General features: G+C 57.7%; 1 protein-coding gene across 1 annotated transcript; it reads right to left on the minus strand.

Annotated features, from left to right (window-relative positions):
* Positions 1-9,129: 9,129 nt before the first annotated feature.
* LOC134055577 (serine/threonine-protein kinase pim-3-like) lies at positions 9,130-15,410 on the minus strand. Its single transcript, XM_062511982.1, has 9 exons — positions 15,343-15,410; positions 13,003-13,318; positions 12,586-12,924; positions 12,396-12,446; positions 11,856-12,222; positions 11,033-11,212; positions 10,675-10,772; positions 9,520-9,653; positions 9,130-9,184 (listed from the first exon to the last, which is right to left on the minus strand). The coding sequence occupies exons 1-9, from the start codon at positions 15,408-15,410 to the stop codon at positions 9,130-9,132; spliced, it is 1,608 nt and encodes a 535-aa protein (XP_062367966.1).
* Between the last annotated feature and the right edge of the window lie 325 nt (positions 15,411-15,735).

Genomic DNA, 15,735 nt, shown 5'->3' on the forward strand with positions numbered 1-15,735 from the left:
GGTCCAGTGAGATTTTAGTGTCATTCAGAGCTGCTCTCCAGCCCTCAGTTCTCCTCACTGCTGAGTTCCCACTCCCTTTTCCTCGTCCTTCCAGCAGGATGAACTCTGTGAATCCCCCTGAGCTTCCCCACTCTTCCCAGCCCACCCATGCACCTCAGTTAGGCTGAAGCTGAAGCTTCTTTGTCTCCTCTGGCACAGCAGTGCAGTCCCCTGTGCAGGGAGCCCCAGCCCCAGAGCACAGCACACAGCAGTGCTGGGCTGGACCAGCTCCCCTCCACCCCTGGCTTGGCTGTCTGTGGCAACTGAATGCTCCCTGTTTGGAGCTGTCATTGCAGGACGGCCCCAGGGCAGAGCCCAGCCGGGCTCCCACTGCATCCCCTGAAGCTTGGGGCAGACACTGGGCCCTGGGCTGAGGTTCGTGGGGAGCACCCAGAGCTGTGGCTTGCAGTCAGTGTTTGCAAGCCTTGTGTTCTCATCTCCTGCAGCCTGTGGGGAAAACAACCTGTGCTGCCAGGCCAGCACTGCCCCTCTGGGCAGGGACAAGGCTAAAGGGCTTTCCCATTTCAGAGCAGCCAGCATTGAGCCTTGGCAGGGCCTGGCACGGCTGGAGCCAGGTTTGTCTCCCGTCCAGGACTCACTGCTCACCCACCCCCACTGTGCTCACTTACCCATGGACAGAAGGGTCTGTCTATGCCAGGGGCTCTGGGATGTCTCTGTACCCATGGACTGAAGGGTCTCTCTGTGCCAGGGTTTCCATGATGTCTTTGTACCCACGGGTGTAGAATGAACACAGAGACTGAAAAGTGTCAGTCACGTTGCTTTCACACTCCTTCTTTTCTGTACAAGACACATCCATGTACTCCACCATGTATGGCTATATTAAAAGGGTTGGAAAGGATAGAGATTTCCCACCGAGCTCTAACTTTGGCATAACTCACCTTGGAAGCCAGTGGCCGGGGGATTTTTTTCACAACTCTGTGAGTAGGTGTCCAGGAGCTGAAGGGAGCAGCATTTAGAAGCAATTTCATGCCGGATTTCTATGCAGGAAGTGGAGTTGACAACCATCTGCATCTCTGCAGCTGTGCTGGGACTCTCTTCCCTCCACCTCTGCTCACAGGCACTGCCCCTGCAGGGACAGAAAAGGGTGAGGAAGACCTGTCTTGGTCACACAGGGCAGAGCAGGACGCTTTATTGTACCTCAATGCACAGTGATCATGCCTCTTTACTGTATGCTTAACACAAACACAGTACCTGCTGATGTAGCAATACTGTGACTAAAGGCATCCCTCTATGGAAAATATTATCAAAAGATAAGAAAAGTAGAACACACCAAATAGAGTAACAAAAAAGACACTTGGCACAAAGCAGTCTGGGCAGTCTGTAATGAGTTCCATTCTTAAGTTTATACAGACAACAAACAGGCACTTTATTAATAGTTTCTGGAAAGCACAGAGTTGTTATATTCCTCAGGGCATCCTCAAGCTCAGGCTGTAGAGAAGGGGGGGGACAGTTTTGGAGGCACCACCAAGTAGAGAACCGACAGTGCCAGACCCAGGGATGGGCACCAGGGTGGCACAGGTGACCTTTAGGTTTTGCAGGGCCCAGGCACAGGGGCTGTGCCAGAGCCAGTGCTGAGGTCACACTCTGTGGGCTGAGGCAGATCCCCAGCCAGAAATCCCCCCCGACCCAGCAGCTCTCCAGTGTGGCCACCAGGCCAGCTTGCCAAGGGAGGCTTGTGGCCATGCCCTGCAGGGAGCTGCTGCTGCCAAGGTGCCTTTGGTGTCTCGGGCTCTCCCTGGCACAGGTCCCACCCCGGCACTCTGCTCTTGTGCCCGAGCCCTTTCCTGTGTTGGGGTTGGCTCGAGGCTTTTCCTGCAGCAGGATGTGCTCTGGCCATGGCACAGGAAACGCAGTTCCTCCTGGAGTAGGAGGCTCTGCCTGGAATGGGCTCAAACATCTCCTAGAAGCCTCTGTTAGCAAAGCTCCCAGTGGAAAATGAAGAGTGGGACCATGATGCTTTTGGTTTAAAAATGCTGAAACCTGCTTGCCCAGTTTGATCCCAGTGGCTGCCTGGGGACAAACACCCACTCCCCGATAACCCTCAGGATGGGCACATCCTGCTCGGGGTGAGCACTGAGCTGGGCCCAGGGCCAGGGCATTGCAGAGACACTGTGGGGGGACAAGGGCCTTGGGGAGGTGTGGGCAAGTCCCAGACAGGGACAGTGCTGGAGTGAGAACCTTGTTGGGGATGGGGTTCCTGGCAAGCCCCATGTAGAGCAGCTGTGCAGAGTGGGAGCCAGGTACTCTGGGATGGCACAGTGGCCACAAGTGTGACAGGCTGAGGGTCAGGACAGGAGATATTCCCCTCTGGAATGTGCTCTGGGGCTGGAGACTGGACCAGCTGGGACCTGCAGCGCTGGAAAATGGGGTGGTACGGATGTGGGATGTGCCACACCTGTGTAATTCTCCAAGCCTCAGCCTCATCTTCAGGTGATCCCAATCCCCCAGCGCTCTGGGGGTCTGGTGGAAGATGGATGGTGTTGGAGTGGGGATTCACCTGTCTCCAGCTCCCTTCCCCCAGGTACCTGGGCCCTTCCAGGGGCGGCTGCCCCATACAGGAAGCTGGAGAGATGCTGGGAAAGGGGGCTGGATCCATATTGCAGGTGGGATGTACTCTGTGCCAGGGCTGGGCTTGTTGCCAGGACTGGGGGCTGTGCCAAGCCAGGCTTTGGCCTTGGGTCTTGTCAGGGAGGGCACAGGGAGGAGTCCTGTGAGGGATAAATGTGCTCCTCACTTGGTGCATCCTCCACCCGTGCTGCCAGTGCTAGAGGAAGATGAAGGTGGCTCAGTGTGTGCTCAGTGTGGCCCTGCTCTTCTCCATCCTGCTGTGCCCCCTGACACAGGCCAAGGTGAGGCCCCGATGTCATGGTGTCCCCACATGCTGTCCTTTGTAGCTTCCCATCTTTGGTTTCTTGCAAAATCGCCCTGGGATCTCCTCTTTATCCCACCCAGGGTCTATGAATGGCCTCGCACTGATCATTCCCAGTTCCTTTCCTTTTTTCACTTCAATCCTTTGCTTTTCTCTCTGGCCACTGCAGTGGTGTCTCCTGGCATCATTTGTGAATTCACCTGCCACTCACAAACCCTGTCCCAGTCTCGTCTTCTCCTCATCTGTCCTACTTCTTCTGCCCACTCCAATCCCCTCTGTTTCACTCCCATGTCCCTACACTGGAATTCCTTTCTTCTCCCCTGCATCCCAAACAGGGCCCCTTCCATATCCCCAGCCCAGTCCCTTGGCCTCCCCAGTTCACTCCAGCTCGGTGCCTTTGGGTCCCTGCTGCCTCACCACAACCTCCTTGGAGGCCCTGAATTCCAATCCCTTTGCCTGCCCCCCACGCAACCCCCCTTTGGTCCCTGCACCCTTGTTGTCCCACAGCCCCACATGTTCCAGTCCAGAACCATGGTTTGTCCTCCTTTCCCAGACACTCCTGCAAGGAACTGAAAATGATCTCCAGGAGGTGAGTGGGGGGTGGGATTGGAGGGCATCCCCTCAGGGAGCTGGGGGACAGTTTAGTCCCCCCATCTCTTGCTGGTACCGAGGGCATCCCAGTGACAAGTGAGGTCTCCTGATCTCTCTGCAGATGGATTTAGACAATGTTGTGATCCTGAAGACGCCGCTGGTGAGTACCACGAGTTCTGCCAGTGTCAGACCCTCCCCTTGCATGGCCACCGTACTCTAGGTCATCCCTGTGCTGGAAGCACAGCCCGGTGCACCCCTACTGACACCCCAGACAACACCCCTGCACCTTTTGAGTTTTGCTAGGAAACCCCCTTGACCAGGACTCCCCGTTGCCTTCCCATCCCTGTCACCCCAGCATCCCCTGGATGACCCAGCATGCAGCCCCTGCCCCAGCTGTGCCTCTTGGCCAGGACCCCACTGCTTCTGAGCAGGAGAGCAGCAGCTCCTGCACCCCATTGCTCCCACAGGCCCCTTCCCCCAGGATCCCCTCACTTTCCCCTTTTTTTCTCAGTTCAGCCCAGTGCCTCCAGTGTGTCTCTAATAAGTCGTTTCTGTCCCCAGCTCCCTGTGCTGAAAAGCTGGTGGGTCCCTTGAGGCAGAAGCGCCTGGCTCTTGCTTTCCATGGGTAGGTCAGCAGTGCTTCCAGGGAGAGGGGTGAGGACAGGGTCCATCTCTTGTCATGTTGTGTCACCCTCTGGTGTCCGTGCTTTAGGATTGCAAGAGTTGGTGACATCCATGTCCAGCCTGCTCTGGAGGCATCAGGAGATGATCATCCCTGAATGACTCCCCTGTTTTCTCTTGAGCCCAGCGACATTTCTCTTGAATAATCAACAAAACCCTTCAGACAAACCTATAGCCGTGTGTGCGCGTGTATGTGTGTGTCTGGATTTATACTGTCCTGGTGTTCCACTGGCCAGGGCATTGCAGAGACCCTCTGTGGGGACGGGGCCCTTGGGGAGTGGTGGTCAGCTCCCAGCCTGGGCCAGTGGTGGTGTTGGAGCCCTGTTGAGGATGGGGTCCCTGGGACTCGGTGTGTGGGGCAGCTGTGCAGAGAGGGACCAGGTGCTCTGAGAGGGCAAAGGGGCTGCAGGTGTGACAGAGTGAGGGGCAGGGTGGGAGATATTCCCCTCTGGACTCTGCTCTGGAGCTGGAGACTGCACCAGTTTGGAGCCTGCAGGGTTGGGAAATGGGATGCTGTGGACGTGGGAAGTGCTACAACTGAGCAATCCCTGAAGCCTCAGCCTTATCTGCAGGTGATCACCATTCCCCATTGCCTGAAGATCCCAGCTATGTGGCTGATCCTATTGCCCATGACCCCATGTTCTCCCCTCCCACATGCCATATTTGGGGCTGGGGTCAGCTCTAGAGTGTCCTGCAGGGAAATCTCCAGGAGGGGAGGAGCACTGGGAGATGCAGGGACCTGGCTCTGGGGCACTGTTGAAGGATGGATTGTGTTGGAGTAGGGATACGCTTGCCATTGGCTCCATTCCCAACCCTTTGGCCCCCAGAGGCACTCAGGCCCTTGCAGGGCCATTGCCCCATGCAGGAAGTTGGAGAGATGCCAGGGGAGGGGCTGGATCTGTGCAGCAGGTGGGATGGAGTCTGTGCCAGTGCTGGGCTCCCAGCCAGTGCTGGGGTCAGTACCAAGCTAGGCTTTAGCCTGGGGGCTGTTGGGGAGGGGGCAGGGAGGAGCCCCGGCAGGGATGAAGGTGCTCCTGCCCTGGTGCAGCCTCAGGGAGCGCTGCCAAGTGCAAGAGGAAGATGAAGGTGACGGTGCTCAGTGTGACCCTGCTCTTCTCTATCCTGTTGTGTCCCTCACTACAGGCCAAGGTGAGGCCTGATATCATGATCTTGCCCTGTAGCCTCCCATCCCATCCTTTTGGCCCTCTCAGACATCTCCTCACCACGTTTTCCTCTTTGTTGTATTGCTCTAATGCCCTCCCACTGATCATTCCCAATTCCATTTCCTCCCTTTTCCCCCTCACTGCTTTGCCTTTCTCCCTGGCCACGCAGGGCTCTCCTGATGCCATTCCTGGACTCCTTGCCTACTCCCAAACCATCTTCCAGTCCTGTTGGTTTTCCCCTCATCCATGCTGTTTTTTCTGTCTCCATCAAGCCACTTCCTTGCAATCCTGTGTCCCTACAGTGGAATTCCTTTGGAATTCCTTTCCTCTCCCCAGCATCCAACAGGGCCCCTTCCCTACCCTCAGCCCAGTCCTTTGGGCTCTTCAGGTCACCCCACTTCAGTGTCTTTGATCATCCTTGGAGGCCCTCAATTCCCATCCCATTGTCTCCCCCTCCACCCTGATCCCTGCACCTGTGTTCCCCACAGTCCCACAAGGCCCAGTCCACATCAAACCTTTGTTACCCTTTCCAGGCACTTCTGCAAGGGATGGAAAATGATCTCTGGGAGGTGAGTGGGGTGTGGGGATTGGAGGGCATCCTCTCTAGGAATTGCGGGGCAGTTTTGGTCCTCTCGTCCCTTGCTGGCACTAGGGACATCCCAGGGACCTGCAAGGTCTCCTGGTGCTTCTGGAGACAGATTAAGAGAATGCTGAGATCTTGAAAACCCTGCTTGTGGGCATCATGAATTCTGCCAGCTTCAGACCCTATCTGCACATGGTCACCATACTCCAGGCAATCCCAGTCTGTCCTAGCACAGCCCAGTGCACCCCTACTGATACCCTAGACAACACCCCTGCCCCATGGAATTTTCCCAGGGAACCCTTTTCTCCAGGGCCCCTGTTGCCTTCTGATCCCTGTCACCCCAGGACCACCCTGGATGACCTAGAATGCAGCCCCTGCCCCAGCTGTGCCTCTTGGCCAGGACCCCAGTGCTTCTGGGCAGGAGCACAGCAGCTCCTGCACCCCATTGCTCCCCGTAGGTCTTCTCACGGACCCTCTTCTTTTCTCCTGCCTCCCACTCCAGCCCAGCAGCCCTCAGTGCATCTCTAATAAGTCCTTTTAGTCCCCAGCCCTGTATGGCTGAAAAGCTGGTGGGTGTTGTGTGACAGAAATGCCTGACTGCCTCTGTGGATGACTAGGTCAGCAGTGCCTGCAGAGACAGGAGTGGGGATAAGGATTTTCACATGTCCAGTGGACAAGGAAGGGTCTGGCTGTCCTCTGCTGCCCCTGTGCGTTCCCTGCACCCAGTGACACAAAAAGACCAATCCTAAAGCCAAGCAAGTCAGGCTGGGGACTGGTAGCTCCACGATGAGGTCCCCCACATTTACATGATTCCTCTCAGCTCTCCCCCAAGATGTTTGGTGTTTTGGAAACGGAGTGAAGCCCAGCTGTGGGCAATTTCAGTGGGTGAGTGTGTGGCCAGGCTGAGCAAAGGTTGGAGGCTCCTCAGGAGCATGGTCTGGATGTGGAAGAAGAACATTTTCTTAATCATATTCCTGTTTAAACAGAATTTTTTGTGCTTGGGCACGAGAGCAGAGTGCCGTGGTGGGACCTGTGCCAGGGAGAGCCCGAGACGCCAAAGGCACCTTGGCAGCAGCAGCTCCCTGCAGGGCATGGCCACAAGCCTCCCTTGGCAAGCTGGCCTGGTGGCCACCACTGCAGAGCTGCTGGGTCAGGGGGGGATTTCTGGCTGGGGCTCTGCCTCAGCCCTCAGAGTGTGACCTCAGCCCTGGCTCTGTGCCTGGGCCCTGCAAAACCTAAAGGTCACCTGTGCCACCCTGGTGCCCATCCCTGGGTCTGGCACTGTCGGTTCTCTACTTGGTGGTGCCTCCAAAACTGTCCCCCCCCTTCTCTACAGCCTGAGCTTGAGGATGCCCTGAGGAATATAACAACTCTGTGCTTTCCAGAAACTATTAATAAAGCGCCTATTTGTTGTCTGTATAAACTTAAGAATGGAACTCATTACAGACTGCCCAGACTGCTTTGTGCCAAGTGTCTTTTTTGTTACTCTATTTGGTGTGTTCTACTTTTCTTATCTTTTGATAATATTTTCCATAGAGGGATGCCTTTAGTCACAGTATTGCTACATCAGCAGGTACTGTGCTTGTGTTAAGCAGACAGTAAAGAGGCATGATCACTGTGCATTGAGGTACAATAAAGCGTCCTGCTCTGCCCTGTGTGACCAAGACAGGTCTTCCTCACCCTTTTCTGTCCCTGCAGGGGCAGTGCCTGTGAGCAGAGGTGGTGGGAAGAGAGTCCCAGCACAGCTGCAGAGATGCAGATGGTTGTCAACTCCACTTCCTGCATAGAAATCCGGCATGAAATTGCTTCTAAATGCTGCTCCCTTCAGCTCCTGGACACCTACTCACAGAGTTGTGAAAAAAATCCCCCGGCCACTGGCTTCCAAGGTGAGTTATGCCAAAGTTAGAGCTCGGTGGGAAATCTCTATCCTTTCCAACCCTTTTAATATAGCCATACATGGTGGAGTACATGGATGTGTCTTGTACAGAAAAGAAGGAGTGTGAAAGCAACGTGACTGACACTTTTCAGTCTCTGTGTTCATTCTACACCCGTGGGTACAAAGACATCAGGGAAACCCTGGCACAGAGAGACCCTTCAGTCCATGGGTACAGAGACATCCCAGAGCCCCTGGCATAGACAGACCCTTCTGTCCATGGGTAAGTGAGCACAGTGGGGGTGGGTGAGCAGTGAGTCCTGGACGGGAGACAAACCTGGCTCCAGCCCTGCCAGGCCCTGCCAAGGCTCAATGCTGGCTGCTCTGAAATGGGAAAGCCCTTCAGCCTTGTCCCTGCCCAGAGGGGCAGTGCTGGCCTGGCAGCACAGGTTGTTTTCCCCACAGGCTGCAGGAGATGAGAACACAAGGCTTGCAAACACTGACTGCAAGCCACAGCTATGGGTGCTCCCCACGAACCTCAGCCCAGGGCCCAGTGTCTGCCCCAAGCTTCAGGGGATGCAGTGGGAGCCCGGCTGGGCTCTGCCCTGGGGCCGTCCTGCAATGACAGCTCCAAACAGGGAGCATTCAGTTGCCACAGACAGCCAAGGCAGGGGTGGAGGGGAGCTGGTCCAGCCCAGCACTGCTGTGTGCTGTGCTCTGGGGCTGGGGCTCCCTGCACAGGGGACTGCACTGCTGTGCCAGAGGAGACAAAGAAGCTTCAGCTTCAGCCTAACTGAGGTGCATGGGTGGGCTGGGAAGAGTGGGGAAGCTCAGGGGGATTCACAGAGTTCATCCTGCTGGAAGGACGAGGAAAAGGGAGTGGGAACTCAGCAGTGAGGAGAACTGAGGGCTGGAGAGCAGCTCTGAATGACACTAAAATCTCACTGGACCTCTGAGACATTGCTGCTCTTCAGCCAGTGACAGCATGAGATCCTAAGCCTGGGGATCAGTGTTCCTCGTGGTGAGGGGCATCAAGGAAGGCAACAATGTGATGGAGACTGTGATGGGCTGGGAACTCAGTGGGGGAAAGGAGGGAGCAGTTGTGAAGTAAAAGGCAGGTGGGGGAGAGAACTGTTCAGAGGAGGGCTGAGCTACAGCTTGTGCAAGCTGAAAATGTCATTTGGGGTCGTTCCAGATTGATTTCATTTCAGAAGGTATTGAACAGGATTACTTTGTTTTCCCTTGGAGGTGTACACTCTGCAAACTTGAGCTGCGTTGCCAAAATGCTCAAGCAAGTCTCTGCTGCAGGTCACACCATTTCTCCTTTGGCTGATTCGGGCCCGGTGCTGAGCTGCAGCAGAGCCCTGGCAGAGCCCAGAGCAGCCTCAGCATCCACAGGGCCCGGCTGCAAGGAGAGAAACCAGAAATTGCCCGTCAGCTGAAGGCTCCTGAAGGCTCACCCTTGTCCCAGCTCCCATGGTGTCCAGGCCACGCTGGCCATGCCCAGAGCAGTGCCCAAAGCTGCCCATCATTGCTGCCCCTCATTGGGCAGCAGAGCAGGAGGGCAGGACATGTGCCCAGCCTGCAGCCAGCCATGGCACATCCTCCTCCTCAGCAGCTGCCACAGCAGGATGCTCCGGTGTTTGCTGCCATTTCCCAAAAGCTCTTATCCCACCATGCAAAGAAGACGGGGACTCACCTCATGCCATCGCTGCTGGCAGAAAAGCTGGTCCCAAACGATGTCCTCAGCCTTCTCCAAGCGCACGGCCCGTCCACACCGCAGCTGGTCCCAAGCACCTCCTGATCCACACTGGACCCCACCTGGAACACTTCCTTTAGAGAAACAAACAAAAAATTAATGAAAATAGCTTACAGTGCAAAGGGGGGGAAAAGAGAAATGGTAAAAAATCTTATCTCTATCAAGGGCTTGAGGAAGGCCCAACCCTACATGCCAGGGAAAAAGCCACCCATGGCTGAGAGAAGCCCATGCTTTCTCCCTTTCCCCCTGCGCTGCCGCAAAAGTTATTTATGGTGATCCCAAAGCAAGCAAGGGCAGTGGAGCAGCCCAAGCCCTTCCTTGCCTGCAAAGCAAAGCAGCCAAGCACAATTCTGGAGCCCCACCTCTGCTCCCACCACGGGGCTTTGTTTGTGTCAAGCTGGCTGCCCCAGCCCCAGCTGGGGCACGGTGGGTGCTGGGGGCTGTTGGCAGGGCCAGGAGCCAACTCCCATTTCGTACCCACCCCAGCCCATCCCCCAGTCCTGCCAAAAGGCAGCTTGGCAGACGACAGAAGAATCAATTTTATCCTCCCCAGCAAAGGGGGAACCTTTGTTTCCTGGGCAGGCTGTGCAATGCCCAAATCTGGGAGCATCCCCCTGGGTCTGGACTCATCTGTAAATTTGCTGTGTGGAGCCTGGCTTTGAAGAAGGTGCCAGAATCCAAGTCTGTCATCTTCAGCTTGCCAGTGGCCAGGTGGAGGAAGAGGTTGTCATCCTTGATGTCATCCTCGCTGTCCCCAGCAGCAGCAGCCCCACCTGCTACAGCTTCTCCAGGGGCTCCTTCTCCTTCCCTGGGGGGGAGACCAGGCTCTCAGTGTTCTGCCCAGGGCCCCAGCTGTCAGTGAACCAGGACAAGCCAAACCAGCTCAGATGGTGGCCACCAGTGCTGGGCAGAGAGCAGCTCAGCTCCAGCCCAAGGGCTGGGTGTTCCCATCTGATGACCTGGGTGCAGTGGCACAGGCAGGACAAAAAAGTCTGGGCTTCTTTGCTTCTGATTGCCAAGGCCTGTGTGGAGCTGGAACTTACCAGAGCCCTGCATCAAAGTGCGCCTGTGGCTCTCTCCCTTCTTCTACGTCAGGTGAATTTGCTGCATCCAAGGGTCACAAAGCAGGTCTTCTAATGAGGGCCTTTCTATGTCGAGCATGGATAAACACCTTTTGATCAGATCTTGGCAGTCTGGAGAGAGAAAGCAGAAACCACCGGTCACTTGGAGGAGGCTGCAGTCTGCTTTGCCCCATTATTCCCATGCCCAAGCCATGCTGCGTGTGCTCAGAGCTGGGCCTAAAGCCTCCCATCAGTTCTTTGTTTTGGAGGAGAGCAGGAGAGCAGGACCTGTGCCACGTGCTCAGCAGCTGCCAGAGCGGGATGCTCACGAGCCCACTGCTGTCTCCCAGCACTGCCTCCCATTCCCCCCGTGCCCAGAGATGAGGATTCACCTTGAGAGAGCCGTTGTGGCAGTGAGAGCTGATGGTTCCAGCTGATGTTCCGGCCCCTCCTGAAAGGGTGCTTCCCACAGACCATCTGGTGCAGCAGGATGCCCAGGGACCAGATGGTAGCTGGCTTGCCATAGTACCAGCCAAAGCGGGTCCATTCCGGGGGGCTGTAGGACCGTGTTCCTATGGGACAGAGATGGAGTTCATCAGGGGAATGCTGCTGCTCCCAGAGCCTGGCCCCAGAATCCTTGGCCATGCTAGGGCTGCACCAATGGCACATGGTGTGACCCCTTGCCTCTGGCCAGCACCTGGGACGTGTGTACAAACTTGGGCTTGGAAAAGAAGCCACTGGTGCTGCAAGAGGGCAGCAGAAGCCCTAGCAAGGCCTGAGCATGACAAGGAAAAACCCACTCAGTGGTGGGGAAATCCATGTCTCCATCCTCCCTGCCTGCATTGCCCCAAAAAACAATTATGAGGCCAAGGCAAACAAGGTGAGCACAGTAGTGCAAGCCCTTTCTCACCTGCACACCAAAACAGCGGGTGCGCAGGTTCTGCCCCTCCCCTGCTCCCCTACTACCCCCACCCATGGGTGTTTTTGTCAGGCTGGCTGCCCCAGCCCCAGTCCTGGGCACAGCGGCTGGCAAAGGCTGCCAGCAGGGCTGGAAGCTGTCCCCCCAGCCGCCCCCAGTGGAAAGCAACTCAGCTGAAGATTCAGTGCCATGACTGGCAGCAAAAAGGAGAGTCCACGCTCCCACAGCCAGGCTGGGCCCTGAGCTGTTGGGCCAGGAGATGCTGGGAGCGGGAAGACGGCGCTGTGTGGGCTCACCTGCAAAGTGAGTGTAGGCTGTGTCCTGCAGGTAGGTGCCACAGCCAAAATCAATCAGTTTTGCCTGCCCGCTGGCCAGGTCAACGAGGATGTTCTCCGGTTTGACGTCCCTGTGCAGGACTCCGCAGCTGGTGCAGTGCTGCACGGCCTCCAGCACCTGGCGGAACAGCTGCCGCGCCACCTCCTCGGACAGGAACCCCCGTGCCCGAATGAAATGACGGAGGTCCTGACACCGCTCCGGGCGCTCCAGCACCATCAGGATCTCGCTGGGGAGCTCAAGCCACTCCAGCAGCTGGACAACACCAGGGAAGCCAGTGGACACCTTGTCCAGGAGCACGATCTCCATTGGTGCGCTGGTGCCGTCGGGCTGCAGGAGGACCACGATGCCGTCAGCGGGGCTGATGCCGTGCCAGGGCTCGGGAAGCCCTCACCCAGCCCGGGATGCTCTGCTGGCCCCACACGCGCTGTCCACCCTGCTGGGCCTCGGCTCATGCCCACCCCGCACGCCCCGGCTTCTCCCGCTGACCCCCGCTCACTCACCAGCTCACCCCAGTGTCGGACTCGGTTCCGTGGCACCCTTTTGATGGCCACCTGCAAGCCAAGGGGAGCAGAGGGCTTAGCTCGCCGCCCGCCCTGCCGAGCCCCATCCCTCCCCGACCCCTCCTCCTCCTCCTCCTCCTCCTCCTGCTCTTCCCCTCCTCCTCCGCCCGCCGCCGGCCCCTCCACTCACCGGGGCGCCGTCCGAGAGCCGCGTCGCCGCCCAGACGCTGCCGAAGCCGCCGCGCCCCAGCAGCGAACCGAGCTGGTAGCGCTCCTTAATGCCGTGCTCCACCTTCCCTGCCGGCGAGACGCGGCTGTCAGCGCTCGGCCCGGGGCCAGACACGGGCCCCGAGCGCCCCTCAGCCGTCCCGGGCCGGGCAGCCCCTGGCGTTCGCTCTTTGGAACGCGACAGCGGCGGCTCGGGGCCAGCGGCCGCGCTGCCGAGCGGCGGAGCTCGGGCCGGGGAAGCCCCAACGGAGGCGGCGGGAGCGGCCGCGCCCTGTGTGCGCTCTGCGGGCTCCGGGAGCAGCTGGCGCCGGGACCGGGACCGGGACTGGGATCCACGTTGGGGCTGGGGCTGCGGCCGGGCCCGGGGTCGGGGCCGGACCCCGCGTTGAGGCCGAGGTCGGAGCCCACGTTGCGGCCGGGGCCGGGGCCGGGGCCGGGGCCGGGGCCGGGGCCGGGGCCGGGGCCGGGGCCGGGGCCGGGGCCGGGGCAGGCGGAGCCAAAGGGAGGCGATGCCGCACCAGGCACTGATCCCCGCCCAGCAGCGCCACTGCCAGTACAGCCAGAGCCGGGCGGAGGAGAGACCGCGGCAGGACGGCCGGGGACGGGGTCGGGGACGGGGACGGGGACGGGGAAGCCCCGCTCGGGGCCGAGGGCGGGCTGGGGGCATGAGCCGGCTCGGAACGGGGAGAGGGAGACTGGGAGAGGAGGGAGACACCGGGAAACGGAGACTGAGAGAGGCTGTGGGACTGCGGGAGAGGGAGAGGAGATCCAGAGGGTCGACAAAGTCGCTTGATTCGCTGCTGCTGCTGCCGCTGCCGCTGCTGCTGCTGCTGCTGCAACTGCAACTGAAGCCCTGGGGCCGTTTGTCCCCATGGCCGTTTTTCCGTTTTTCCGTGTTTCCGTTGCCTTCTCAGCCCTGTGCCAAGCCCCGCGCACCCCGGGGGCAGCCCCTGAGCCTTTTCTTTCCATGGAGAATAAAACATCGTTCAAGCACAGGCATTGGCGGCCAAGATTGGGATACTGCCTCTGAAATTCTGGATATATACAAGGATAGCTCCCAGACAAAAGCTGCCAGGACTATGTAGGTTACCTTGGCTTCCTGAGGGCCGACTCTTCCCTGCCTTTGAAACACTGGGGCTCCCTACGTTCCTTTCTATGGAAAAGAACTGTCCTTCTTGTCCAGGTGCCCATGGCCTCAAGCACATGACCATTTGATAGTGGTCAAAGGAGTGGAGAAAGGAGTTCTGTGCTCAGTGGGCTGGAGACTGAGGACAGCAGAGGAGAGCCCTGGGAGGGATTGATGGGCAGTTTCAGAGATGATGGCTCTTTTGACAGAGAATATCCAGAGAAAGAAACAATTAATACCAAGGGCAGCTGTGGAGGCCCAGACTGGAAACAAGGAGAAGGAATTTCTCTCCCAGAGCAGGGCTGAGGTGCAACACATCCCCCAGAAGGAGTCTGGGCCAGCCCAAGGCACAGGCATGGGCAGCAGCTGAAAGGTTCTTCTGAATTGGACTCCTCAAAGGGTTTGTGCAATCTCCTCCTAGGCCCTGAGGTTCAAGGACTCAGCACCAAATGCACCACGGGGCTCACGGGGATCAAGCAAGTCCTGACAAACCACGGCTCTGCCTTGATTTCCCTCTGGTCTGGTGCAGTCCATGAGGAAGGTTTTCTGCTGCAGTTATGGAGAAATATCCATTGGAGTTTTAAAGGGTGTATTTTATTACTGCTGATTTTAGAGCAGAGGTGATTAGAGCATTGTGTGGTTGATATTGATCCAGGGTCTCTCCTCGGCAGGTCTGGCCTGCTCAGAGAAGCTGTTCCTTGAGGTCTGACCCAGTGTGGACAACCTTGCTCCACTTTGCCCAGCCCCATCCTGTCTGTCCTCCCTCATCTGGAACCTGCTTTGCTTGGAGAACTGGCTGCGCTCAGGCAAAGAGATGTTTTCCCTTTTTAATTTTTTTAAACAATCTAAAACTCCTAATTTTCTCCACTGCAAACAGACATAGTCCTCAGGAGTGTGCCTGCCCAAGGTGCCACCAAAAGCACTGCAGAGCTGCCCTGGGCCAGCTCTGCGGGTGGATCATCATCGCATCCTGCACTGGGCCACTGCCAGGGGCTGTACAGGGCCATGGACACTGCACTGATCCCACGGCTGGGTTTGTGTGCCACGGCAACCGTGAGAAGTTCAGGTTTCCTTGGAAACATTTGGGAGAACTGAGACATACTGGGGAACACTGGGAGCACTGTGGGAAACGCTGGGACATACTGGGAGTGATACTGGGGAGGAGTGGGTCAACGTGGGAACATGGGGAATGCTGAGGGGGAATCTGGGTGGACTGGGATGGACTGTGGGGTTGCACTGAAAACTACTGGGACATACTGGGATTGATACTTGGAAGTACTGGGACAAACTAGGGACACAGGGCGCACTGTGGGGATGGCTGGGGGACACTGACGCCTACTGTGGATAATACGGGGAGGAACTGGAATGGACTGGGAACTAAGCCAGGTGTATTGGGTGGGACTGGGGTGTACTGGGATGACCTGGAGGGGCACTGGGTTTGTACGGGGCTGTACTGGGGATGGAGTGGGCTCCTGCCTCTGGTGCCTCCCATTTGCCAAGACTCCCGCCCATCACTGCACACAACCAATCAGTGCTGGGTCTTGGCACTTTGGGGGCGGTGCCTGGTGTCGGCGCCATCTTTTCTGTTTTTGCCTGTGGCTCCCGTCATGCCCCACGGCCCAGTTGAGCCCCGTTGGAGCTGGGACAACAACACCCGTCATGCCCTGGGCTTCACAGAACCCCAGTGTCCACCCACCACATGTCACGTATGTGTCCCCCAGACCTCCCAGGATCTCTAAGTGCCCCCGCAGCACCCATTTGGCTCACCCCAAAAGCATCCCCAGACTCCAAAATGCTCCCAACCCCATAGATGGCCGTTACAGCCACTTCTGGGAATTCATCTCCTGTCATCTGGAAGAGACGGTCCGAAGTTTCCCTCATTTGCCTCACAACCATCACAAGAAGACCCTGGTGAACCCCACTCGGTCCAGACAGGAGTTTTCTGGCCTGGTTGCCTTTGAACAGTTCTGGCCTGGCCGAGGTAGA

This window comes from Cinclus cinclus, chromosome 33 (assembly GCF_963662255.1).
Source record: "Cinclus cinclus chromosome 33, bCinCin1.1, whole genome shotgun sequence".
Taxonomy (NCBI): domain Eukaryota; kingdom Metazoa; phylum Chordata; class Aves; order Passeriformes; family Cinclidae; genus Cinclus; species Cinclus cinclus.

Bases quoted from the DNA above. Each gene is read 5' to 3' on its own strand.
- LOC134055577 (XM_062511982.1), bottom strand. From the start codon at position 15,410: ATGACGGGTGTTGTTGTCCCAGCTCCAACGGGGCTCAACTGGGCCGTG. The intron at 13,319-15,342 runs GCAAAAACAGAA...CTCCTCTCCCAG, and splicing joins GGGCATGACGGGAGCCACAG to TCTCCCTCTCCCCGTTCCGA. The intron at 11,213-11,855 runs GTGAGCCCACAC...TCTGTCCCATAG, and splicing joins AGCCTACACTCACTTTGCAG to GAACACGGTCCTACAGCCCC.